This window comes from Protomyctophum bolini (genome assembly GCF_963924005.1).
Source record: "Protomyctophum bolini genome assembly, chromosome: 3".
Lineage (NCBI taxonomy): Eukaryota > Metazoa > Chordata > Actinopteri > Myctophiformes > Myctophidae > Protomyctophum > Protomyctophum bolini.
The window spans coordinates 18,301,093-18,326,901 of NC_137864.1; the positions used below are offsets into that span (position 1 = coordinate 18,301,093).

General features: G+C 41.9%; 1 protein-coding gene across 3 annotated transcripts; it reads left to right on the plus strand.

Moving 5' to 3' along the window:
- The first annotated feature begins 4,950 nt into the window (after window positions 1-4,950).
- Window positions 4,951-23,187, plus strand: septin3 (septin 3). 3 transcript variants are annotated; one of them, XM_080757253.1, is made up of 11 exons: window positions 4,951-5,027; window positions 5,137-7,082; window positions 10,747-11,100; window positions 11,424-11,552; window positions 15,450-15,531; window positions 16,349-16,486; window positions 17,320-17,437; window positions 18,722-18,817; window positions 19,669-19,765; window positions 19,923-19,974; window positions 20,538-23,187. In XM_080757253.1, exons 2-11 carry the CDS (start codon window positions 5,516-5,518, stop codon window positions 20,665-20,667), a joined length of 2,763 nt encoding a protein of 920 aa, XP_080613379.1. In that variant the 5' UTR covers window positions 4,951-5,027; window positions 5,137-5,515; the 3' UTR covers window positions 20,668-23,187. The 3 variants fall into 3 exon arrangements, with proteins under 3 accessions (XP_080613379.1, XP_080613380.1, XP_080613381.1); XM_080757254.1 differs by lacking the exons at window positions 4,951-5,027; window positions 5,137-7,082 and adding an exon at window positions 7,458-7,630; XM_080757255.1 differs by lacking the exons at window positions 4,951-5,027; window positions 5,137-7,082 and adding an exon at window positions 8,876-8,972.
- Window positions 23,188-25,809: the final 2,622 nt, after the last annotated feature.

The window sequence follows — 25,809 nt, forward strand, 5'->3', positions numbered from 1 at the left end:
TTTTCGCTCCATTTAAAAATAAATGCCTTATGGGCCAGTTTGATAGGAGAGTTTATGTCAACATCCTGTCAGATTAGAGGCTGATGCTCGATAGACCACTTGTGTGCCAAACTGTCTGTTTTTTTAATTGACAGGTGCTATAAAGGGATGTGGCTGAAACTAGGAAGGAACTTGTGGTGTTCTCACTGACCTAAAAGAAAGGGTTGTTTCACGGGTCTAGTCATTCTGGTCACTGGTGTTGTATATGAGTTAGTATTACAGTATTACAAAAAATACCAATTCACTAAAGTTGATAATGTGTAAGTGGCCTCTTGGAAAATAACAAGGAGAACATCTTGGAATTGTAGTTTTTAATCGGGATGAGATTATCCACAGGGATACGATTGGCTCTTCACTCCTGTGAGCTTGTAGACTGGCTATTTTTAAGTGGTGCAAACCACTTCCTTAAGTGAGTATGTGTGTGGGTGCCTGCCTGCCTGCCTGGCTGGGTAGGTAGGTATGAGCACGAAAACAGCATGGTTGTTTTTCACCACCTGTGCGCAAACACACATATTAACTGTATATATGGTGATTTCAGGTGTGCCAGTACAGTGACAGTACAGTAGAGGGTACAGTAGAGGGACCCCCACACGGTAACTGTCATTTCTCAACCGTTTCGGACGTGGGGCGGCTCGCCGGAATCGGCCGGCACCCTGAGTGCGTTCCTGTGGGTCTGGAACCCCTCCCCCCCCGGGGACCCCCACACGGAGTTGCACCACTTACTTCACACGGGTGTTTTTTGTTATTTCTAGAATATAGGGATGCTAGGGTTGAACGAAGTGGTTTAGTCTTCAGTCTAGTCCGTGGAATGGCCAGTCAAGCACCTCACAGAGTATCGGTGTTCAACTTCAGAAGGTACTGCCCTGAATACACTTTAAAAGCTAAGTGACGAGAACATTGCAGTAATGTGTTCCACTTGAAGTCTGCAAAGTAAATGCGAGCACTCCTCAAAAACCTTTACCGGCTTCACGGCTTCCAGATTGCTGCCCAGAAATATATAATTTTGGAAAGTTGAAGACTGGAGAACAAACCTAGCCTGACACTCAGTCTGAATTATTCAGGGCTGGAGCCAGGCTAGAACAGAACATCATTTGTCTAAACTAAAGATGACATCAAGATTGTGAAGGGACAGCTGAGAGGTAAATCCTAACAGCCAAAGAAGTGTTTTCTTTTGGTAGAAATTCTAGATTCAATTCAGGTGCTTTTTTTGTTTAATGATATACAAAAAATAATGATTTTCTTTCTGGTTTTAACTGCATGCAGCCCTTGTCTTGGAAACTGAGATAAAATACATTATTTTACTGATGGGAGTTACCCCATAAAATGTTGCAGCTGTACGGAAAGTTGATGTGAGAGGCACTTCTCACAAACATGTCCCCCCTCTCTCAATGTCATAAACCGTGTTAAATGGGGTGGAATTGATTTTACGCAGCAAGGCAGCAAGCATCCAGAGGCATCTGAAGGGCTTGCCCTCCCTAGCCCCCCCCCCCCCCCCCCCCCCAAAAAAAAGATAATAGTTATATAAGTTTCCCTCCCTCTCTTCCATCAGCAGGGATGTTTCCATAGCAACCCCCACCCCCTCCTCTGAACGTCAGAAGCGAGCGCTGGATGATGAACCCGCATGCAGCTCGAGTCTCTTACTACTGCCTTCTGAGATAGAGCACCTGTGATTTGACCATCTCTGTGCAACAGTCAGCAGCAGCAGGACAGCGCCACAGCCTGGAATTGGTCTCTAATTATTGATTGAAGCCCCTTCTACTCCTTTTATTAGGTAAGATTAACCACATCTAGGGACCAGCTGAACCACTACCGATACAGGTATACATTACATACAGTATATACTCGCACACATTTGCAGTTTGTAGCATGACTAATCTGCTAATATGCATATTGTGAAATGGTATATTTCAAAGAGTATAGATCCTCCTCACATGGAATCAATTGGCGCAATGGAAAAAATGAAAATATATAAAAACAAATCCTTTGCATTGTTTTGAGTAAAGGTTCAATACAATCAATGCCATATGAATATATATTGTTGAGATAATGTGACATTGTGATACAGCAGTGCCAGTATAAGTCTCATCTCACTTGGTAGTGAGTGTGAAGAAGACTTAAATGGCCTTGAACAATTCTAAGTTTACTCCATTCGGAATCTCAGCCGCCCACCAACATACTCTCATCCTTTATCCCTTTCTTCTTTTTCTCACTTTCCCCTTAATCCATTCTGGACGGGAACCCCTTTTGGTGTTTTCAGCATTATTTGTTATACTTTTGCTATTGAAAAATAGCAGATCTACAAACTCATTGCACGGCACCGAGTGCTGCACTATGAGCTTGTAGATCTGCTATTTTAGAAAAATCGTGATAATGTACGTGGCGCAAATCTTTGAATATCTTTCACAGCAAACGTTTTTAACTCAAATATTTCCTTCTTGGGGGGGGGGGGGAAGGTCCGCAGCCAAATACACATAATTCTGGGGGTCCTTGACATGAAAGAGTTTGAGAACCAATGACATAGAAACATAGGTTTTTCAGAAAACTGTTAGGATTTAGAAGCCTTTTTTTTTTTTAATCAACCAGCTTTTCCAACCTTCTAACTACACTGCTTTCCTCTGTTCTTTTTTTTGTGCTTTTCTTTTTACGACAGCATGTCGTGGTTGTTCTTGGACTGGTTCGTCCCCCTCTATTTGCTGGTGTCCGTTCTGGTGCTGACAGGATTTGGAGCTTGCCTCTACTTCCTTGAGCCTGGGCACCAGGACACCCCGAAATGGAGCAACAAGGCGTTTCGCCACCATCCACTGGTGGCCAGTGTGAACTGCACAGATGATGATAGCAATGCCCTCATCATATGACCACTAGGATGAGGAGTGCATAACAGGCCATCTGGTTGGCTCTGTTGCCAAGACACCTGTGTGGGATAGATGGAAGAAGCCAGCACCTTGAGAGAGAGAGAGAGAGAGAGGGGAGAAAGACTGTTTTGATGTGACTGATTTTGACTGACTGGAGTTCTGTCCTTCTCCTTCCATCATAACTTTCATTTGACTTGCCTCATTGGTGTTTATGATAGAGATTAATGAAGAGACTCGACCAGTGGCACAAATGGACCCTTACGGGTCTGTAACTCTGGGACAGTATACAAATGGAACCTTTTTTTGAGGATGCCAATCTACACTGTAAAATTCGAATTGTTAATTTAACTGTGAGAATGCACAAATGGACTCGTAAGGGTACAGTACATTCTCTGACAGAATTACAGACCTGTGAGTGTCCATTTGGACCCTTGTCCATGAACCAGTATTTTAAAGAATTTGAATGAAACCAACGGCTAGATGGAGGGAAATGTACAGTACGCAAAAGAACAGGCACACACATTTGATTTCATGCCGTCCTGCACATGTGCCAATTTTTACTGATGTTTTGTAACTCGACAATCACTTTACATTCGCTGTGCTGTTTACGTTTATAGTGTGTGTGAGTGAGCACAATGAAATGACAGCTGCAATGCTAGCTCGTTGGAGGGGGCCCTGGGGCAACCGTCATACTGGCAACAGCAACCGAGCATCTGCGATCAAGTATGTGCATTGTTGCATTTTTAGATAGTGTGACTGCTGAGTAGACAAGATTTGTGGCAAGTATTTCTTCAAGACAGGTGAACCTTAAAGTCTATTAAAGATATACTTTATATTTATTTATTTTATCAGTTTTTTGTTCTTGTTACTGTTTTTACTGGATAGTTGTGTGAGAAAATTGCATATATATCATACTCTTAATGACCAATCTGTTTTCATATTCATATACAAATACTGTATATAGAAATGAATAAAAGTTTGCTGTTTTCTTAATTGCTTTCTCTGCACCTTATTCCAGACCAAAACCAAATATTTCACATAGAAGCATTAGAATTTATCTGCATATTTAACAATACTTAAACCCTTTAATTCCTTAGCCGGGGTTCCCCCAGCGGTCTGTCACGACACGTTTTGAGCTTGTATACGTCTGCTATTTCTCACCCAATGTTTGCTTATTATGCCACGACCATAACAGGGACACTAGGGTTCATGTGATGAATGTTTACAGACAGAGATTCCCATGAAGATAAGATAACAAAAGCAGCGAGTGGGTGAGTGAAACAGTGCTGCCATAGTGCACAGGAATGGAGAGAATGTAGCTTCTGTACCCACTAGCTCCAACTGTTCCAGGGTCCTGTGTGCCTTGCTCTTTGTCCTTCTCTCACTCAGTTTGCCAGTTTCCTCCGAGGTGGAAAGTCTGGTGACGTGAGGTTAGTTGGCCAGTGGTCCAGTCTAGAGAAAGAGCAGGGAATCACAGGTCAGTACTCATTTTGTCACATTTTCATATTATTATTATGTTTTACCACTTTTAACCTACCGTTCCTATTTTTGGCATGTGATAAATTCAAAATGTTTTCAAACATCTGTCTAAAATGGAAAAGATGGCAGATCTACAAGCTCACAACGCCTTGTAGATTGACTATTTTCATTATTTTAAAATTATCTAGAAGTTGTGAACATTTTAAAATCAAATCTATAATCCATTAGAATTAACTTCACTTTCACTTTTCAATGTTTTATTTTGGTCATCAGTTCACCACTTAACATACACTCCAAGTATGTTAACTGCCGTAATGTGCCAGGTTTTGGACACGTGAAGAAAATAAAAGGTTATTGGCAACTAACTATTTGATTTCCCTTCATGTTTTCTCTCCCTCAATTTAATCACCAGCCTTCCGGTGACTTTCTTCCTTACTAAAACACAATGAGTGTTTCTGACCATCTTACACCTCTGACTCCTCAAGTATCTGTGTCCGACTCCTCACCACAACCCAAGAAACATTTAACCGTCCCTTTGCCATTTCCCAACTCCCTCTCTTCTCCTGTCATCAAAAAGAAAGTCATTCAAATACCATCCTTTGATTGTCAAGGACTTGTTTTTGAGAAAAACAATTCAAAGCAGTTAGCTGCTGAGAGGTAAGTTCAACAATGTCGTGTGTGTGTGTGTGTGTGTGTGTATGTGTGAGTATATATAATAATTATTATATTATTATATATTGCTCAATTTACTTCATTTCCCTTTTAGCTCCAGATCTTTTGCTCCAATTCGTCCTTCTGGACCTACTGTATGTGTTTCAATCAAGACACCAGGCCAGGCATCTGTAAGTGAGCGTTACCGGCAGCTGATAAACGATGGAGAGAGCGCAGCAACTCTCCCCCGGAGCAAGCCTAAACCATACCCCGTCTCTCCATCTCTCTCCACAAAGACCAACAACTCCTTTATTCCAATTGCCCCAAAGCCAAATTCCTCTCCCACTCTCCCCACTCAGAAACTAAAGCCGGGCAATTATCTAAATCTTCCTGTATCACAGTCAAATGTCTCATTTCCATTGTTGGAGCATAAGACAAGTATATCGCCAGCTCTGAGAGTCCCCACACCAAGATTAAGTCCATCTCCAACAGCCATGTCCCAGATGCTGTCTTTCGACAGCCAGGGAGCAAAACGGAGCTCTCCTGTAGCCCAGGAAAGAAGGGCTAAATCAATTCCTATCTCTGATTCCAAGTCTCAGCCCGAGTCTGGTATCCCGAGGTTCTCCAAGGAATCAAAGTGTGATGTTCTCGATCAAAATATTTTACTGGACTTTACTCGTCATGACATAAGAAGATCGTCCAAGGATATACTGAATAGAGATATGTATCAGACTTCCAGTGTGTTACAAGAGAAGCTTGGTTTAAGGAAAACTGGGAATTCTGCAATACCAATGCCTCCTGTTGGAAAAGGAGACACTGGCACAATGTCTAAAGCCAAATTAAATGTCAAAGAGCGACAAAGTAGTGGAATTCTGTCCGATGGAGTGACAGGTAGACAAAGTAATTGTGTGTCTGGTGGGATTACAGTCACGCATGCTCAGAGAGAAACCAAGTCAGTGAGTGACGAACTGGCAGTTCCGTCGAACCGTAGATTCTCAAAAACGACTACAGACTATCTTCCTAAGTATTACACTCAGCTCCAACCCGCAAGTGTATCCGACTACCAGTCTTGTACTGACATGCAGACAAACAGAAGTACAAATCTATCCACAGACCCTAAGGTATACCCTTCAGGACTTTCGAGCCAGTCAAATCTTCCACCCTCTACAGAAACCAGGAGAAGGAATTATGACTTATACTCTGAGAGAAGTAGGGCATCAACATTCTCAAAGAGCGATCACCATGAGGCATGTCAGGTGGAAGGGTTCGCAAATACCATGCCAACAGAATCCTCTTCCCAACAATTTCAACAGACTGGCACCTCAAGAAACGCTAAGGCCATCGGTGTCCACCAGAAACCTACATTCTGGTCTAGAGCTCAGTGTCACAATTCACAGATCGACCCCCAGATTGCAGTCAGCCATTCAGATTGCAATTCATTGGATTACGGCAGCCGGTCGAAAAACAGCGATCACAAACCTGAAGCTCCTCGGTATGGGTTACCTAGATTGAATAAATGTAAACCGGGCCTTGTGGAGCATCGAATGCAGGAGGCTTCACAGACACGGGCATCTGCTCCTCCTGACACATCAATAAATGGAAAAGTTTCAAAACTTTGCAGTGTACCAAAGAAACACCCGTTTGATTACGAGAAATCTGCGCAAAACACAAACCTCAAAGGTGTGAATCCCGGTGACCTGGAACTGAATCAAATGGCTCTGCCTGCAGCACCACCTGACCACAACAAGGGAACCACAAAGCCACAAAGAGAATATTCCTTAGAAAAATGCACCGTAAGCTGGCCACCATCCACGGTGGGGCACAACAACTCGTTCAACACAACAGGAGCTGGCACCGGTTCAAAGGGGGTCTTTGAATTGCCGTTCCAACCAAAGGTCATAGACTGCCAGAATGTGAACGAGGTGATGACAAGTACAGTTACCTTTCCATCAAAGACACCACATCATCCTTTGCCAGGCAGGGTGTACATCGCAGAGGACCCGGAGGATCCATATTATGTCACCATGTATCACCCTGGATCATCAGTGTATGTGTCGATGGGTGAGTACAAGAATAGTTGCAAAAAAACAATCAAGCTCTATTTTACTTTGTTGTGTGAAAAAATAGCAAAAATAGACACTCCACATTGTAGACTCTACAATGTGGAGTGTCTATTTAGCTTGTGGAGTCTACAAGCTCACAACGGGTTGTGATCATGGGCCACATTGTGACCTTGTTGTAGATCTGCTGCCATGCACTATCTCCCAGTGACCACTAACACTTGAAAACATATATGTTGGGGGTAATTTCCTCTCTCTTTTTTTATTATATTTTAGTTTTTACTCATTTACTCTGCAGGGAAAGTCATATGTGTGAAAGAGAGGTACTCGGAGAGCTAGGGGGGCCTGGTCACAGACTGTAGCTCCTTATCAGAACAGTAACAGACATGCTGAAAAGAGATAAAACAACATGCGTTGGTACAGTATGGGTAAAAGGGACGTGTATGGGACAAAACACGGCGCTCCGCAGAGAAACACAAATACAAAGGAAACATGGACCGAAGAAAGCGAGAGAAGAACACAGGAGAAACTACAATAAGGAGCTAACATGTGAGTGCATGTTCGGTTGCTTCGCTTTTTGAACTAAGCCTATATAAATGATTAAGCGTTGCTTTTATTCACTGAACCTCATGTCTTGTTTCACACGCCTACTGTAGCCTATAGTAAATAATTTCTTAAATCAGCATAATAGTTGTAGAATAAAGTAAACACACAAGTAAACACAAGAAATAGATAAATGTGACCTATAGGCTACATTTTGGACTTGCACTGGACAGATACTTTTGTAAAAAATAATAATATTATTATTGAATTTCCAGGCAAACCATGATTTAAATCGCAAACGTTTCCTAAAATAATCCATAATATAGAAGCTATATTGCCAAGATGCCACCATGTCCCTTTGAGCAAGTCACACTGACTGAGCATGCGCGCTGCATCCCCCCGCCGGCTGGACCCTCTCCTCTTGTCGCCTTGGTAACGGAAAAGGGGGGTTCTCTCCGACTGGATCAGTGGGAGAGAGAGAGTGAAGAAGAGGTACCAGAGACGGCATCATCATCACATGACCCCCGTGTGTCTACACATCTTATTATTACCTCACCGTGCGGACGTCCGTCGCTATCATCCTACATTATTACGACATATCAGCGAGCCCCGAACAACGCGTTTCTGCTCCGAGGCAATTGCTAGTTCAATTCATTGGTAAGTCGGGCGGCTCCGTTAGTGCGTTCAACATCCTCCTCACTCACTGCAGTGTGTACGGGCGGCCGCGTATAGCGCGCTAGCCTGCTAGCTAACGATGGCTAGTTTATAACAGCATGGATGGATGGAGAGAGACAATGGGGTCGTCTTGATAGGTTCGGGGGTTTAATTAGCTGGTGTGTGACGCATATAGATGTTGAACATAGGTTTTCTTTCTGACTCGCATCATGCTGTAGTCAGTATGGCGACCTAGGCATGCAGGAAAAGGCTTATTTTAACTTGACACCCTTTGGGAAACAAGCTTCTCATCATCAGTGCCCCATGGCCACAGCACAGGATGGCCAGCTATTATCTAATCAAGAGCTGAGTGATCTGCCTGCTGGGATTCATTCAGCCCTGCAGATAAATCAGAGAATGGAATAGTTGAGAATTCAGAAATGGCAACATTTTTGTCTATTACAATAGAGGTTTAGTTCTGTAAATCTGGCGATTTATCATGTAGGCTATGCTCCTTGGGTGCAACTAACTGTGTGTGTGTGTGTGTGTGTGTGTGTGTGTGTGTGTGTGTGTGTGTGTGCACATGCTGTTAGAACAGATAGGCTGTATGGCCACTTACTGTCATTGTGAATCAAGGCTAAGCTGATGCATGGACTGCCACAGTGCCCTGTGAGATCTGTGACCTCACTGACCTGTAATGATTTTTTTTTTACCTCAAGCACAATATCAGTATATTCCATGTGGTTCCCAAACCCTAATTAATCTTTTATTTATGTATTTATTGTTCATTTATTCATTCATTCGTGGACTTTTTTAGATTTGTTTATTTGTTTTTGTTTTTAAATAAGATTTACTTTATTTAAAAAAAAAAAAAAACCTTTGAAATATATATATATATATTTTTAAATGTATACAAGATGGATAATAATAATGAATAAATAAAATCCCTAGTCGTGACCCAAAAAAAACTGGCTTGTGACCTACAAATGGGTCCTGAGTCACTGTTTGGACGATTCAGCCTTATGGCTGCTATGTTACCTTCTTCTAAACCTTCTGCTGTATAAGTAAGTAGCCTTGCCGAGCCATGAGGCCCATAGGGCAGGAGCCTATCTCCTGTTTCTGTAGCGTGAGGCAGCTTGATGTACAAGTACACCCCCTGGACATGACGCTATGTCGCAGGGATTTACCCCCAATCCAACCCTTGATGCTGAGTGTCAAGCAGGGAGGCATTGGGTCTCATTATTAGAGTCTTTGGTATGACCCGGCCAGGGATTGAACCCCAACCTCCCAGTCTCAGGGCGGACACTCTAACCACAAGGCTGAGCTGTATACTACCTCTTTAATGTAGAATAGCAGAAAATACAATGCTTCGAGACTGAAAAAGACCCACACATCCCTATTCTGCTTCTAAGGCAAAAGTTCAGCGAAAATAGGCATGCTTGTAGATCTTCTAATTTCAGCAAAGAGAGGGGAAAAGTAAAAAGCCCAGGGGGGACCACGGTCAACACATTCTTAAGTTAATCTTGTTAGATGATGATATAGTTAAGTCTTAAAGGACAACTTTAGTTTTTTTCAACCAAGGTTCATGTTTTAGGTTGTCATTAGAGAAAGTAAAAGATGAGTGTAATTCTAGACAAAATTCATTTGCTGCTTTCTGTCATTTTAGGGATTTTAGCTCTTTTTGACAGGGGGGCGGGGGCATTCGAGCATGGACCTGGGTCATACCAAAGACTGTAAAAATGGGACCCAGTGCCTCCCTGCTGGACACTCAGCATCAAGGGTTGGATTGGGGGTGGGAAGTGAGGACGCTTGCGTCGACTGTTCGCCGCTTCACCTCCCAATGTATGAATGAATGAACCATTGTAAAGCGCTTTGAGTAGGCACGTAGTGCATAGAAAAGCGCCATAAAAATGCAATTCATTATTATTATTATTATGGAGCTAAATGTGTATTTGTTTTACCAAATTTGATGGTGATTAGTTTTTTTATTATTTACTATAGTCCTAATAAACCCCAGGAAATTACATCTGGCTACAGAAGATCACAGGATCTACTGATTGTGAAGGTAGCCTACTGGGGGAAGGCTTATACTGTGTGTATAGGCTCAATATGTCAGTTTGTCACATTCAATAGATCCTGTGATCTTTTGTGGCCAGATGTAATTTCTTGGGGTTTATTAGGACTATAGTAAATAATAATAAAAAAAAATCGCCATAATATTTTGTAAAAAAATACCTATTTAGCCCCATGCTCGAATGCCCCCGCCTGTCAAAAACTGCAAAAATCCCAAAAACAAAAGAAAGCAGCAATTGAAAGAAAATTAACACTCATCTTTTACTTTCTCTAATAACAACCTAAAACATGAACCTTGGTTGAAAAAAACGAAAGTTGTCCTTTAAGCATCCAAGCAACGCAATTTTGTTTGGGAGTTCGGTCAAGTAATGAACGTTTCCTTTCCTCCCCTGCAGACATGTCAGATATTGTACCCCCTGAGGTAAAACCCAAACCGGCTGTCCCTGCCAAGCCCCCCCATGTGGGGGCTCCGTCTCCATCAAGCCCCTTCCCGCCCCAGGGGCCAGGGATTGGGGGTGCGGCCCCAATCCCCAGTGCCATTCCAGTTCTGATCGGGGGTCACGGTGGCCATGCTCCGACTCATGCCCCGGGCCAAAGCGTGGCTCACAATGCAGCTCTCAGCCAGGGGGGCTCTCACAGCACTGGCGGGGGATCCACACTGCTGGGATATATTGGTATCGACACCATCATCGAGCAGATGAGGAAGAAGACCATGAAGTCTGGATTTGACTTCAACATCATGGTAGTGGGTAAGTCCCAAGTCAGTGGTTCCCTAGACGTTTTTATTTCCAGGGAGAAAAATGGTGGTTCCCAAACCTTGTAGCCCGAAACCCAAAAAAGAAATTTGATGTTTGCCCGGGACCCAAACTATAGTAAAAATATCAGATCTTGTTTGTTTTTTTATGTTTTGAAATAATTAATGATTAACAACACAATGTTGGAAACAAAATATAGGCCCAAAGGGACCCATAAAAATGTGTCCATGACGCACAAATGGGTCTCTCTCTCTCTCTTGCTCTTCTCTCCTCTATGTACCATATATAATTCCCTTCTCACACTCCCTCCCTCGCAGGTAACAGTGGACTGGGGAAGTCGACTCTGGTGAACACACTGTTCAAGTCCCAGATCAGCAGGAGGAGTGGTGGCTGGGCTCGCGACGAGAAGATCCCTAAGACTGTGGAGATCAAATCAGTGGCCCACTGTGAGTACACTACACACAGTACCGCCCTGCTCTTGACGGAACGTTCCACCAATTCAAATCCAACTGTCAACTGCTCCTGGTGGAACGCTCTGTCATATAAGCTTTATTATTGATATCAAATGGGATCGCTGTTTTATTTTTTGCTTGGCCTTTCCTTCTTCAGCGATCCTAGGCCGGTTTCGCGCATGCACACTGCCGTTCACTTCTTGTATTATGTAACGTCTGGGATTCTAACTCAGGCCTGAAAGTCAAACATATTAACCACTAGACCAAAGGGATATCCCTATGGACCGGGGGAGATATTAGACTTTTGACGCCATCAGGCAGAGGCTCTGAGCCACTCTGCTACATATACAGGCTGACTGAAAAGCTGAATAACTATATCTACGCAGCTCTCCATGGTTTTGAAAACGTGCAATGTTCGGAGGTCTTTTGTGATTGTCCGGTGATCCCAATTGGAACATTGGCATTTTCTAGAGCAAGGATGGCCTCATTTTAGCTCGCTAGCATTGACATTAAATATTTAGCATCTAAAGTGGACCAGCAAAACGGACATGCATTACACTAAAATCAAGTAGATCCAGTTCGGCAGTCAAGCGCTGGCATTTTCATCCACCAGGTGGCAGTGATAAGATTAACATATGGATCCATTTGATGACACGCACACACACACACACACACACACACACACACACACACACACACACACACACACACACACACACACACACAGGATGTTGTAACGACATTGGAAACTAAGAACAACTGTCTTAGCATATTAACCTTCCCCGGAGTGATAATTATTTTAAAGGCCACCGACTCTAAATCTCCCTATAGGATATCCAGTCTAGAGCACAATGAACCAATACTGACATGAGATCTCATTTGGATCTTTCTGCATATATTTATTTATGGATATATATATTTAATTTGATTCATGCCAGTGTATGTATTAACATGTAGGCTATATTTATACTGTAAACCCCTGTATTGAGTACAGTCTTAGTTTCCAGTGGCTCTGTGCATTTATAATGATGGAAGGAGGTAGGGCACCATTCCTTTGGTAAATAATTACTTTATTTTAACAAACGACAACGATCTTGATAGATCTTCGTCAGGTCATTATGCATTCATGCATTCATTTCCAATGATGACACAGCGAACTTCAGTTGAGAGCACTGATTGTTTGGGGCGGCCGTAGCTGAGTGGGCAGAGGCCATCTGTCTGAGAATTGGAGGTCGCAAGTTCCACCCTCTGTCAGCCCAGTCTGTGTTGAAGTCTTCTTGAGCGAGGCGGGTACTGTATGACTGTATTAATAGCAGCCACTGCTCCTATGGGTAAATGCAGAGGACACATTCCAGGTATGTCCAAAGGCACTTGGCAAATAGAGAGTATGTGCGTGACATCATCGTACCCGGACGTTATGTGGGAAGTTTCTGGGAACGCCTACTGAGTGGCAAAAAACTACTTTGTGGCTTTGAACACCCCATACATCTAAACAGAAAAGTCCTATCTTGTATATACTGTATTAATATTGTATAAATGATGTTAAACTCACCACATTGCAGCTGTACGGAAAGCTTGAATGATCCTATCTGTTTTTTCTATCGGTCTATCGTTTTTTTTGCAGATAGAAGGCAGTTTCATTTCATGCACACAGTGTCAATGTTACTTTAATGTATGGTTATTCAACCATATATTGCACACAACTCCCCAACTATACTCCCCACTGGCACTGCCCAATGGCTGCCCACTGCTCCACATAATTTGGATGGTTAAAGGACAAATTGTACTGTATGTACTGTACTGTAATGACCCCTGGGTATTTATTGTGCCTTTTGGATGTGGAGATGTGGGTTGTACAATGTTCTGGTCATTAAACTATGTGTAATGTCAATGAGAGGACAATGTGGAGTCTGTCTGTCTGTCTGTCTGTCTGTCACATGTCTGTCTGTCACATGTCTGTCTGTCTGTCTGTCTGTCTGTCTGTCTGTCTGTCTGTCTCTTTGATTTTGCCGCAAAGCGGGTGCCTATGTTCCAAAATTTGCTCCGGGGCTGGAACTATCCCATTGAGATAGAATGAGCACTTCCACATTCCATTGTTACAATGGGAGTCACCGCTAGTGTCGGCACTCTCTTATGGCCCCTACACAGTGTAGGAGTTTTAAAGTTGTCGGCGAGTCATCAGATCGTTGTGCATTTCACACTGCAGGAGTCTTTTTTTTCAATCGGCTGTCATTATATCTTTGTGGCTTTCACACTAAACGATTGATCGCCGACCAGGGATCACACACTGTAAGAGTTCACCAAGATGCGATCCAGACCCGATACATATAGGCAGCAGCTACATAATTTCTTTTTTTATTCCAATTAATTTAGACATGAATGTGCAGGATGCCGTGATACAAGTGTGAGACCCACACAGGGCGCATCTCTCTCTCTCTCTCTCTCTCTCTCTCTCTCTCTCTCTCTCTGCGTGCACGGTGCCACACTCACAGGAATAGCTGCCAGGCTACACAGGGCGACATGTTTGTGATAGCGCTATAGCGAGACAGGACGTTATACACACACACACACACACACACACACACACACACACACACAAACACACACAGCGCACGAGGACCAAAAGTTGATTCCAATGCGGTTATATCAACATTATTCAAGTCAAATGCGTAACGGCAATATTGGGCTAATATAGGCTACTAATATGTAGGTCTATGACACAGGGATTTACCGACGGAATGAAGGTTATATATAGGTATATATATCTGATCATCTATACAGTCGACAGACAGACAGATAGACAGCAGTGCTGTGAGCAGTGTGCTCTCATTGGCTGTAGGCTAATACAGGCCTTATCGGGGCAGTCGCAACCCAGTTCATACTGTATGATATCCAGTCGGCGACAGAGTCAAATATCAAATGTGCTAGATGTTCAGAAATGGTCAGGGAGGCGTCGGCGAGCGCTTTTATCAGCGCTGGATCTTCTCGCAGCTCCTTTCACATTCAGCGAGCAAAACCTCGCCGATCAAAGCCCGATTTTACGTCAGATCGGGGGTTTTTGTCGGTGAGTTTTTCTTTGATTTTTTGTAAAAACAATACAAACCTACAGGGAAATCAAACTTTTATTTATTTATTTTCAGGCTGTATCGTAATGATGGCATAATACCCTTAGCTTAGTGCCCAGTGGTTCAATCTCTGTTTGTTTATGCTCAACTTGCTATATATATGAATTGATGTTAGATGTGAGAAAGCAAAGCAAACAAAATGGTAGGAGCGCACACCAAGAGTAGGGAGGTGCTGACCACGGGAGATTAACTTTAACTTTAAAACAGAAAGGAGAGGTCGCACAACTGTGAGATGTGAGAAAGCACACAAGGACCCATGCAGGGAAAACCCTTTACTTGTACAATTTGTGGTAAAAGCTGAAAGTTTGTATATATAATATCTCAGAGTAGTACTCTGAGATATTTACAAACTTTCAGCTTTTACCACAAATTGTACAAGTAAATGGTTTCTTCTGTGTGGGTCTGAGACTCAGACCCACACAGAAGAAACCCTTTACTTGTACAATTTGTGGTAAAATACTTTACCACTGGTTGCATGTACTGGATGTACTTCAGTGTATGCAACTTCAAATTATAACGCTTAGTTCTGTTTTGTAGCAAAGGCTTTAATGTCTGATGTGAGGGGAAGCCCTTTACTTGTACGTTTTGTGGTAAAAGTTTTCTGCCTTGATCTCCTTGACATCCCCCCACCCCCTTCTTTCCTTTCTTCTTGGAAAAACAACACTATGGGAACTACGCACAAAAACAAATAATATGTCAATAAAGCTGATTCTGAAAAGCAACATTTTGGGTTGTGATTTGATCAATTCCTCTGGCTTTGTTTCAGTCATTGAAGAGGGTGGTGTGAAGATGAAGCTGACAGTAATTGATACTCCAGGCTTTGGCGACCTGATCAACAATGACAACTGGTGGGCTATGTGTGATACATTACATGCAGTGTTGTTTTTGGCAGCAAATTTAGTTTTAGTCATAGTCTCTTCAATAGTTTTAATTTAGTTTCAGTCACATTTTAGTCACCTGGAATGTTTTAGTGTTCAATCAATCATGTTTTAGTCTAGTTTTAGTCGACTAAATATCATAAGATTTTAGTTGACTAAATCTACAGTTGATTTAGTCGACAAATCAGAATGCCTGTTGCCTGTGATTGGTTAGCTCTTACCTAATTTGCTCGTTTACATATGATGTAACAATGTCAATGCCATTTAATGTGTTGATGTTTCATTTACGTCATATTTAGTGGAATTCTGACGTCATTTCTCTGTTCATTGTCAATGGCAAATATTGAGACGTGATTTGTCACCTTATGTTATTAACTTTTAACCATTGTCAATGGCATTTAATGTTTGTGTTGGCACAAAAAGCCAATTTGCTCAAACATGTAAATTCTCCTTTCATTGTCAATGGCAAATGTGCCACAAGTTAAGATAAGTACAGTAATGTAGCTGTATATAGGAGGGGCTAGCTCCCCTCAAAAATAGGGACACCAGGGTTAATGTATTCACACTTGTTGACTGTTAAATTGTGATATTATCAAACATGATTATGAAAGATTATCATTATCAAACTTCAGACCGTCTACGTCTATGTAAAATGGATAACCAGAAGGTGAATATCAAAAGCAGAGGCATTTCCCCCATCTCCTGTAGCAAATCAAACCCTGCTCTAGTCTGATTCTTATTGATTTTGTAATTTTCAATCCTTTTTCTTTTTTAAATACTCTCACAGCTGGGAGCCCATCTCCAAATACATCAACGAGCAGTACGAGAAGTTTCTCAAGGAGGAGGTGAACATAACCAGAAAGAGGCGCATCCCTGACACCAGAGTGCACTGCTGTCTCTACTTCATCTCACCCACTGGACACTCGTGAGTTAAACCTTCTTATCGTATATAGGACAGTGGTTCCCAAACCTTTTCATGTCAAGGACCCCAAAATTGACACTAATTAGCCCACAGACCCCCATTTGAAGAGATATGCCAGAGACCCCCATAAGAGAAGATTTTTTTTATGCCTGATTCTCAACCTGTTTAATTTCAAGGACCCCCAGTTTTGACATGCATATTATACAGACCACCTTTTAATGGCATTTCTATCTCTGGGACCCCAAATTTATATTGTAAAATCAATGTTAATTTAACTCTGAGAGTGTACAAATGGAACCAAATGGACCCGTTTGGTTCCATTTGTACACCCCCGATCCCCACTTTGGGAACCACTGGGGAGATTAGTAAAGTAATCACACAGAGGATTCTCAAGTGCCCGATCAGAGGAGCTCTTGTTTTTAGCAATTCGATGCACACATGTATGCACGCACAGCCTCATCAATTTACATCCAGGACACTGGGAGGAAGGACACTGATTGGAATTTGGAACAGATTGTCATCATTGCTGAGCCGTGTGCCACTGTGTATTCCAACACAGAATAAAGACTGCTTTGAACAGCTCCATTCTGGTTCGAGACAAGTGTGAAATTGCATTTGAACAGATTAATGGATAAAGACTTTACAGCTTAGGGTACCCAATATATTTTTGGAAGGACCACTCAGCACTGTATTCAGCAGAATATTTTTCCTAGCTGGCATGTCACCATCCCCAAAGACTTAACAGAAATTAAACCGCATTATCTTGATTGTACTTTCACTGTTTTACGCGCTTTCTTTTTTCTCTGCCTCTCTGTCTCACGCTTATGCTCTTCCAGTCTTCGGCAGCTAGACCTTGAGTTCATGAAACGCTTGAGTCACTCGGTCAACATCATCCCTGTCATCGCCAAGGCTGACACAATGACCATTGATGAGAGGCAGGATTTCAAACAGAGGGTTAGAGAGTTTCCATTTAAATTAATCAAAGTTACTAGGGCTGTCCATGCATGGCTAAAGGAATTATTAGTTGATTAATAGTCTTAAAGGGATATTTCACTATCGAAAAGTCTTATGTGAACACCCCGGGCAGTTTTTTAAGTTGCTTGATTCAGTATTTAGTTATTTGATATTCATTTTAGCTGAATTATTAAAAATAAATTAAAACAGTAAATGACAAACCACGGCCCTCTCACGTATTAGAAGGACATTATTAGTCAACAGAAAAAAGGTTTCGGTGTTTTTGATGAATCTATCATGGTTAAAATGGAGTTTTAAGTTATAATGGGTTTGTATAGGGAGGGGGCAGAGCAGCTAAAATGAATATCAAATATCTAATTACTGAATCAAGCAACTTAAAAACTGCCTGGGGTGTTCACATAAGATGATGAAATTACTTTTTTTTAAAGTGAAATATCCCTTTAAGAATTTGTCGATTAATCCATTTGTTGATTTAGCAAATCTGTGAGATTATGTTTGCTGCATACAATCGTGCAGAAACCACATTTCTTTCGGGTTAGTGAGGTTGAGAAATGAACATTCTAATGTTGACTGGTAGAATTAAATGGTTATATCTAGAGTTTACAGTTGATGTGAATGAAAAAAACAACTAATCAAACAAAGTCTTGGTTAACTTATGCCAAACAGACCAACCAACAGGGGCACAGTGGCACAGTTGGTAGTGCTGTCGCCTCACAGCTAGAAGGTCCTGGGTTCGATTCCCGCTGGGGACGCTGTGGGCACTGGCGGCGTGTTCCCTCCTCCGCGTCATCAGTGCCCATACCCGAGGCAGGGGTTGGCGATAGGGCCTTTCTGTGTGGAGTTTGCATGTTCTCCCCGTGTCCCCTAGGGTAGATACCCTCACAAAAACATGCCGTAATCCTGGTCTCTAAAACTACCTCCCCCTGGCCAGCCGGGGCGCCTGATGGAGGGTAAAGGAACCTGTCGGAATAACGTGTCCCTTCCACGCGCTACGTCCGGCCGGGGAAATTCCCCTCTGTCAGGTGAAAAGAAGCAGCTTGGACTCCTCATGCATAGAAGGTTGGCAGAGGAAGTGTAGCGCCCAGGATTACTTAGATAATTGGCACTGGGTGAAAAGAAAAAAACTGGGTTACAAAATCGTGGGATAAAAATTTAGAGAAAAAAACAGACCAATGAATCGACTATGAGGGGAAAGCCTTGAAAGTAACTGCAAACAAATGTAGATTATTATTTCTCACAACTCACTTTCTTTGTGCTGTCTAGGTAAGAAAGGAATTGGAAATGGGTGGTATTGAATATTATCCACAGAAAGAGTTCGACGACGACATGGAAGATAAGAGTGAAAATGACAAGATCAGGGTAAGGGATTGTATTTCCTCCACATACAGCCTTAAATGATTCATTATGATATTCATAATGCTATTCACCTAGCATGAGCACAATTATTGCTCATATATTAACCCGTTTCAGTCAGACGTCTATATTTTTGAGGGGCGCTAGCCCATCCTATACGTTTTATGTTTGTTTTTAGTTCAATGTTTGTTTTAAAAACGTAATGAAGGGGACATTTACATCATATTGTCTCTTTATTGTTAATGGCATTTAATGTTTGTGTTGGCACCGTTTGTTTTACATCACCATTACATCACCTAATCAACATGAGTTAGACTTTAACCCATTTTTGGCAGGAACCCCTTTTGGTTTTAGCATTATGCTATGCTTTAGCTATTGAAAAATAATAGCTACGAGCTATTTTTGAAAAATCTAAGAACGACGGACATAGAAACATAGCTTTTTCAGAATCTGATCTCAGGTCAGAATGGGTTAATATATTAGTGCCCCTCACTTCACACGGGTGTGAAGTTTGGCATTTCAACAGGCAAACAATTATAAACAATTATATTGCAATTATATTGCATTATATTGCGCTCTTATCATCATACATCACATTCCGTCCTCAGTCAATCAGCTGAGCACATTCTGTGCTCATAACACACAAAGCTGTGCAGTCATTTTAAATGTCCTCTACATTTTTTCCCCATTTGCGAATAAAATTGACTCTGTGTGCAAGGGGCATCATGGTTATTTACTGTAATGCAATATGTGTGTGCTTTGCAGTGCAATATGTGATCCCCATGTAGTTGTTGCACCCCGTAGTAGACATTGTACTATTTTCCACGGTATATCAAACCTTGTTTAAATGTTGGTAGGAGGCGGTGCCCTTTGCTGTGGTGGGCAGTGACAAAGAGTATCAAGTGAACAACAAACGAGTTCTGGGCAGGAAGACACCATGGGGAGTTGTAGAAGGTAGGTTCCTGGCTTCCGTTAGCGGTGACAGTCACTCTTCCTTTATCACAGACATTTATTGTTTAAATAATCTGTAAAAGGGTGTAATATATCTAGGCCTTCAGTGTCTTGGCCAGTTTCTCGCCCTGATTTCTTTGTTCATGTTTTATCTTTGCAGTTGAGAACCCCAACCATTGTGAATTTTCTCAACTGAGAGATTTCCTGATCAGGTAAAATGGTAGTTTAAAAGTGGTAGTGGTATAAGTGATATTTTTCCTCAACAGCATTTTCAGGTTGGGTTACACATTTCATCCAATCAGGAGAGATAACTCCAATTATCCGACTATTAGATACAGGATTGACAAGTGAAATTAATTCATGTCCTAGCACCTTGAATAAAGTCCTTAAGTATATGCACAAGTACACAGAAGATGCTATGCTCACACACCATGTATCTTATCTCAGGTACTATGTGTAATTTTTGTTTTGTGGAAAAGCTATGAGACCCTTTGGTTGTATAATTTGTGGCAAAAACTTAAATAAAGCGTAAATATCTAAGAACCCACACAGAAGAAAACCCTTTACCTGTACTTTTTGTGGTAAAAGGGCTCAAACTTTAATTATTTTCTTGCCTTGATCTCCTTACCCCGCCCCCCGAAGCCGGAAAAAACCCCAGTTACTGAACAAATAAAATATCACTTATACCCCCTTTAATTTTATCCCACAATATATGGTAACAATGAAGCTGTATTACCACAATAACCGATTGATATTCTCTCCATCCGTCTCTCAGGTCTCACCTCCAGGACCTAAAGGAGGTCACCCACAACATTCATTATGAAACATATCGTGCCAAGAGACTCAACGCCAATGGAGGTCTGCACCCCATATCCTCCAATGATACCATAGAAAGCAACCTGTAGTAGAAAAGAAAGAGAGAGATCAAGAACCAAAACAGTGCAATGAGGCTAATAGATGATTCTGTATTTTGATGACATGGCACCACTGCATGCTTGGATGATATTTGTAGCTGTGTATATCATTACAATGTTTTTAACTCATTTAATTAAGTCCTACCCGGCCGTTGCCATCTCATTTCCCAACTGTCCTCCTCAAGTCCATCTCCACGTTTGCATCTCAAACCCTATACTCGATACTCGATTTTGCACTCTGGACAAGAGTGCCTGCTGAATGCCTAAATTGTCAATTGGCATTCCGGCATTTTTAAAGTTCTGCACAAGGGTATTGAGATGAGAGGGCAATCCCATCCAGAGCATGCCTGCGTCATGGTTAAAGTCCTCTACACACCAAGGCCACCGTGGAGCGACTGTGGCCAATAATCAGTTGTAGTTTACTGTTAATTTTAGTCAGGCATTAGCAGGGCCCGATCACCCAACCGAGTACATGTTGAATCTGTGGCAGGGATTGTCAGGAAGGGAGAGGGGAGGGAGAACTACTAAGTGCCATCAGTGGATTGCCAGCTGCAGTCTGCGTGGTGTGTTTGGAGCAACTTTAACCACACCAACCGTAGCGTCCCTATTCTGGAGCAAACAATTGGCAAAAATCGCAGATTGACTACATGTTTCTGGCGAAGACATTAGATATTAGAGGGAAAAAAAGAAGCGGACCAAGTATAGAACCCTGAGGGACTCGGTCAACGTAAGTTTAGGGTTTAAGTGGTTACTGTAAATACTCAACATCACCGGATATAGTAGAAGAGTTAGTCTGTACAAGACAGCTTGCTTTGTAGAGGCCTTAAGAAATTTGTGTGCCACCATTAGTGTTTATTTTTTCTTCATGAAAAATATTTCATAAGGTACATAGTATTTGTACCACACCTGGTGTCTCAACTCAGAAAAATGGGGATTCATTGGAACAACTGAAAGCTTCAGTTGCTTGCAGTGTCCCTGGGACCCACTTTGAGAACCACTGGTGTAGGTTACTGCAGTTCTTGTGCCCGCAAATAAGCAAAAATCACACTTGTGTGAAGTGAGGGGCACCTCACTCCTTTAAACAAACATCGTACTCTAAACAAACATTAAAGTCCATAGACTTGGCTGCCACATGACCCCTGGTTTAGTGCTCTAAACAAACATTAGAAGGTCCATAGACTTGGCTGTTTACTCTATTTTTAGAGTGCTCTAAACAAACATAGACTTGTCTGCCATATGATGTAATTCTCAAAAGCCATATGATGTAATTCCCAAAAGCCAACTTCTAATACAGTGATTCCCAACCTTTGGAATCATGGCCCACTCAGTTGCCACCCATTTGACGGCACAAAATACCATGTCATATCTTTCACATACATTTCATTTTTATATTATGAAACTCTTAGCGTTCAATTATTTGAGAACCCACTTGCAATACACTCACAGCCCACCAGTGGGCCCCAGACCACAGGTTGGGAATCACTGATCGAATAAAGATTTCTTGCCATTCAATGCACCTGCCAGTCATCGAAAGGATGTTTTCTGACCTAAAAACCCACATGAATCGATTCATGAGTGGTTGTGGTTTAGTCAGAATGCTCACCACTATTACTTAGAATGAAACATGTCTGAGTTTAACTGAAAACACATATCCGTTTTTTGTCCTGTGCCATCCAGATCATCTGTGAACACTTTGAAAGGTGTGACTCAAATGTTTAGGGACCAGTATTTTGTGCCAATGTAAATTTGAGACCAACTTTCGTCTCACCACCACTTAGGGGCAGCACTGTGCCATATCAATATATAAGAAGGTTTACATTAAGTCTAAGGACTTCACGCAGATCAAAATAGCAGAGTATAGTCATTCCAAATGAACCCATTTTCACTTGCTCATGTTTACCAAGGTTTCTTGAAGAAATCATGCACAATGATTTAAAATATTTTCCTTCCCTCAATATTCATCAGCTGTTATAAATCTTTCATGGGTGTCTGACTGTGACCCCCCCAAAACATGTTTTAGCATTAACATTTTGGAGGGAAATTTAAGTGTAGTTGTAGTGTGGTTTTAGTGCAGTCATTTTTTTTTCAATGAGCAATTAAAACAAGATTACAGAAACTTGTTTCTAACCGATGTTTTTTCGTGTGCATGCTACTAGCCACATGATACCTACCTGTTCCAGACATGCAATCAATTCAGGTATAAATACGCTGTTTAATCAACTCATCCAACCATTTGAATGTGTGATACGTGAACAGCAGTTGAATAAATAGCTAAAATATGTTAATTAACTCCTGCTACCAAACTCATAAACCCATTGTTCACATAGGTATATATTGCTCATCTCAGACACTATCAATAGTACTTCACAATGTGAAAATTTGTTTTTTATTTAATACCCAGCTTTCTCAAGTTGTTGTGGTATATTGGGATGTGAATTCAGTGTTATATTGTTTATACGTGTATTATTTATTGTAATTTATTCTTTATTTAATAAAGGAAAGTTTTCCATGCTTTTCTTGAAGAGTAGGCTACTTTTGGTCTCGTGTTGCATGTTGTCACCAAATCGCTTTAGACTCTGGGCCCTATCTTGCGCCACCCATTACCCCTTATCCCTTAAACCTATTTGCCATGTTTTACTATTTTGAAAAACCATTTAAAATAGTTTAACTAGCCAATCTACATCGACAGGTTGTGAGCTTGTAGATCTGCTATTTTAACTTTTTTTAAAGGTTTTACAAAATAGTAAAAAATGGCAAATAAGTTTAGCGATAAGGGGTGGCGCAAGATATAGCTCAGACCCTTATTGATTGATTGATTGAAGTATTTATTAATACTTGCCTTGTTTTAAGGGCCTTTGAGGTGCTGTGGTACCAAGAGGTGCATGCATAGTCGAAGAAGCCTTGTACGAGGGCTCCTGTTATCCCCTCTTGTGACTATAACGGTTTCCTATACTGCTCTATATTTTAATGCATTTCAAGAAAACAGACAGGGTTCCTACACAAGTTGTGGCAAACCAGGGGAAACTCAGCTGTCAGTCAAGCTCAAGCCGGGGGAGCCTCCCCCGGCCTGAGCTTGACTGACAGTTTCCCCCCCGGGGAGGTGATCAGAATCAACCTTATTGTCACATCACAGTTCTAAGTTACCTAACCCTAACCCTTCGTTTTTGTGCATAGTTCCAATCGTGTAATTCTCCCCAAGAAATACAAGAAAGGGAAGAAGAAAGACAGGGTGGGAGGGGGTTTCTTTTTCCACAAAATAAATGAAGCTGAACCTTGTTATAACCAATTCCAAACACCATGCGAGGTCAGTTGATGCCAGACAGCAAGGAGGCAAGACCTCTCTCACTTCCAGGAAGGGGCTGGTAAGAAGGACCTTACAAGTGAGTTTGATGTTATTCTTAAACAGTGCTTGTAGATCTGCTATTTTGGATGAACCTTGGTCGACCATACGTTGTGACTCATCTGGTTTCTCTCTCTCCCTCCCTCCATCGATCAACTCCAACCCACTGGGCAAAGCTGGATTCCCCACCAAATTTAGGCTCACTGCCAGGGGTGCCGCCGACCATTTGGTTGCCCCACCCATGATATGTTCGTGCTGCCCTCCATTTTCATCAAAACATTAAAGACATACAGATATACACTTATATGCAAACAAGAGAATGACTCTCGTTATAACTGCCAAAGATTGAGAGAGTATGTTTGCCCTCAGATTTTGAGCAGTTTGAAAAATGCTTAAAGGGACACTTCACCCTTTTTGCAAAAAAATATATGTTAATGATGTTTAGAAGCTTTAGATCACTTTCCTGGGGGTATTTATGTGTGTAATATGTGGTTTTAGATATTTTAGATTGTAGCAGTGAGCCTGTTGTCTCTGATGTCATGGACACTGGTCTCACTACCTTCCTGGACTACAATTCCCATAATTCTTTGGTGCACTGCTCCTCCTTGTGGATAGGGGGGAGAGCTGTCTTACTGAGACAACATGTAGTCCAGGAAGGAAGTGAGCCCAGTGTCCATGACATCAGAGACAACAGGCTCACTGCTACAATCTAAAATATCTAAAACCACATATTACACACATAAATACCCCCAGGAAAGTGTTCTAAAGCTCCTAAACGTCATTAACATATATTCTTTTGCAAAAAGGGTGAAGTGTCCCTTTAAACCTGATTTTCTGCCGGGATTTTTGAGCAATTTGCGTGACATGTTCTACACACAATCTATGGACCAATATCTGAAATCCAAGTTGAAGAGAAGTTTGTACGTGAAAATCTGTACAAAACATATAGCTGCAAGCAGCGATAACAGACACTTTGAACAGGCATAACGCATGCCTCATCTTGTCTGTCTGTCTGTATGTATGTTTGGGGTACGAAAAGCTGCAATACCACTGGGTGACCTAAAGTGGCACTGTTGCACAGCCTAAAAGGGCTTACTTGGTCCCATCGTATCACTGCTTGCAGCTATATTTATAATTTTTCCCCCCTTATTTTGTTTTGTTTTTGTGTCTCTGTCTTGTCCTCCCATAGGTGCGCTTTGAGAGCGGTTTGACATGGTGCATAACATTGAAGCGAAGAGAGGAAGAAGGGCACGGAGGCATTAGCAACGTGCATCCCCAAGAGGGAGCCCTCCACAGCCTCTCTGATCCTTTGCTCCAACAGCAGGCTCCGAATGAGTTCAGAGTCCGCTCCACAGGCCTGAACTCCAGGTGCGACCAGAAGCCCTACAGGGGGCCCTATAGGCGGATAGGCCCTGCCACCATTAACAACCTATATAAGGCAACATTTTCTACATTTCATTATGCTTTAAGTAGCATGTGACAATTAAACTATAGGGGGTTTTCGTGATACTGAATCCAAGCAGTAGTTTTGCACGAAAAACACTCCTTGGTCTAAAAACGGCCATAGCCGTCATCACAAATGTGATGAGGTCAGCATTGTGGGAATGTGTTAACTTGGCTTAACATGTCCAATGACCTTGTCAATGGCCATTTGTTCTTGTCCAAAGAATTATATAATATTTCATTTCACTGTTGCTGTTGACCCATAGCTTTATCTCAAACGTCAACCTCATGAACTACCTTGGCTTGACAACATAGTAGTGTTGGATGGTTCCTACTGCTGAATGAAAGTC

Bases quoted from the DNA above. Each gene is read 5' to 3' on its own strand.
- septin3 (XM_080757253.1), top strand. From the start codon at position 5,516: ATGTCCCAGATGCTGTCTTTCGACAGCCAGGGAGCAAAACGGAGCTCT. The intron at 7,083-10,746 runs GTGAGTACAAGA...CCTCCCCTGCAG, and splicing joins ATCAGTGTATGTGTCGATGG to ACATGTCAGATATTGTACCC. The intron at 11,101-11,423 runs GTAAGTCCCAAG...CCTCCCTCGCAG, and splicing joins CTTCAACATCATGGTAGTGG to GTAACAGTGGACTGGGGAAG.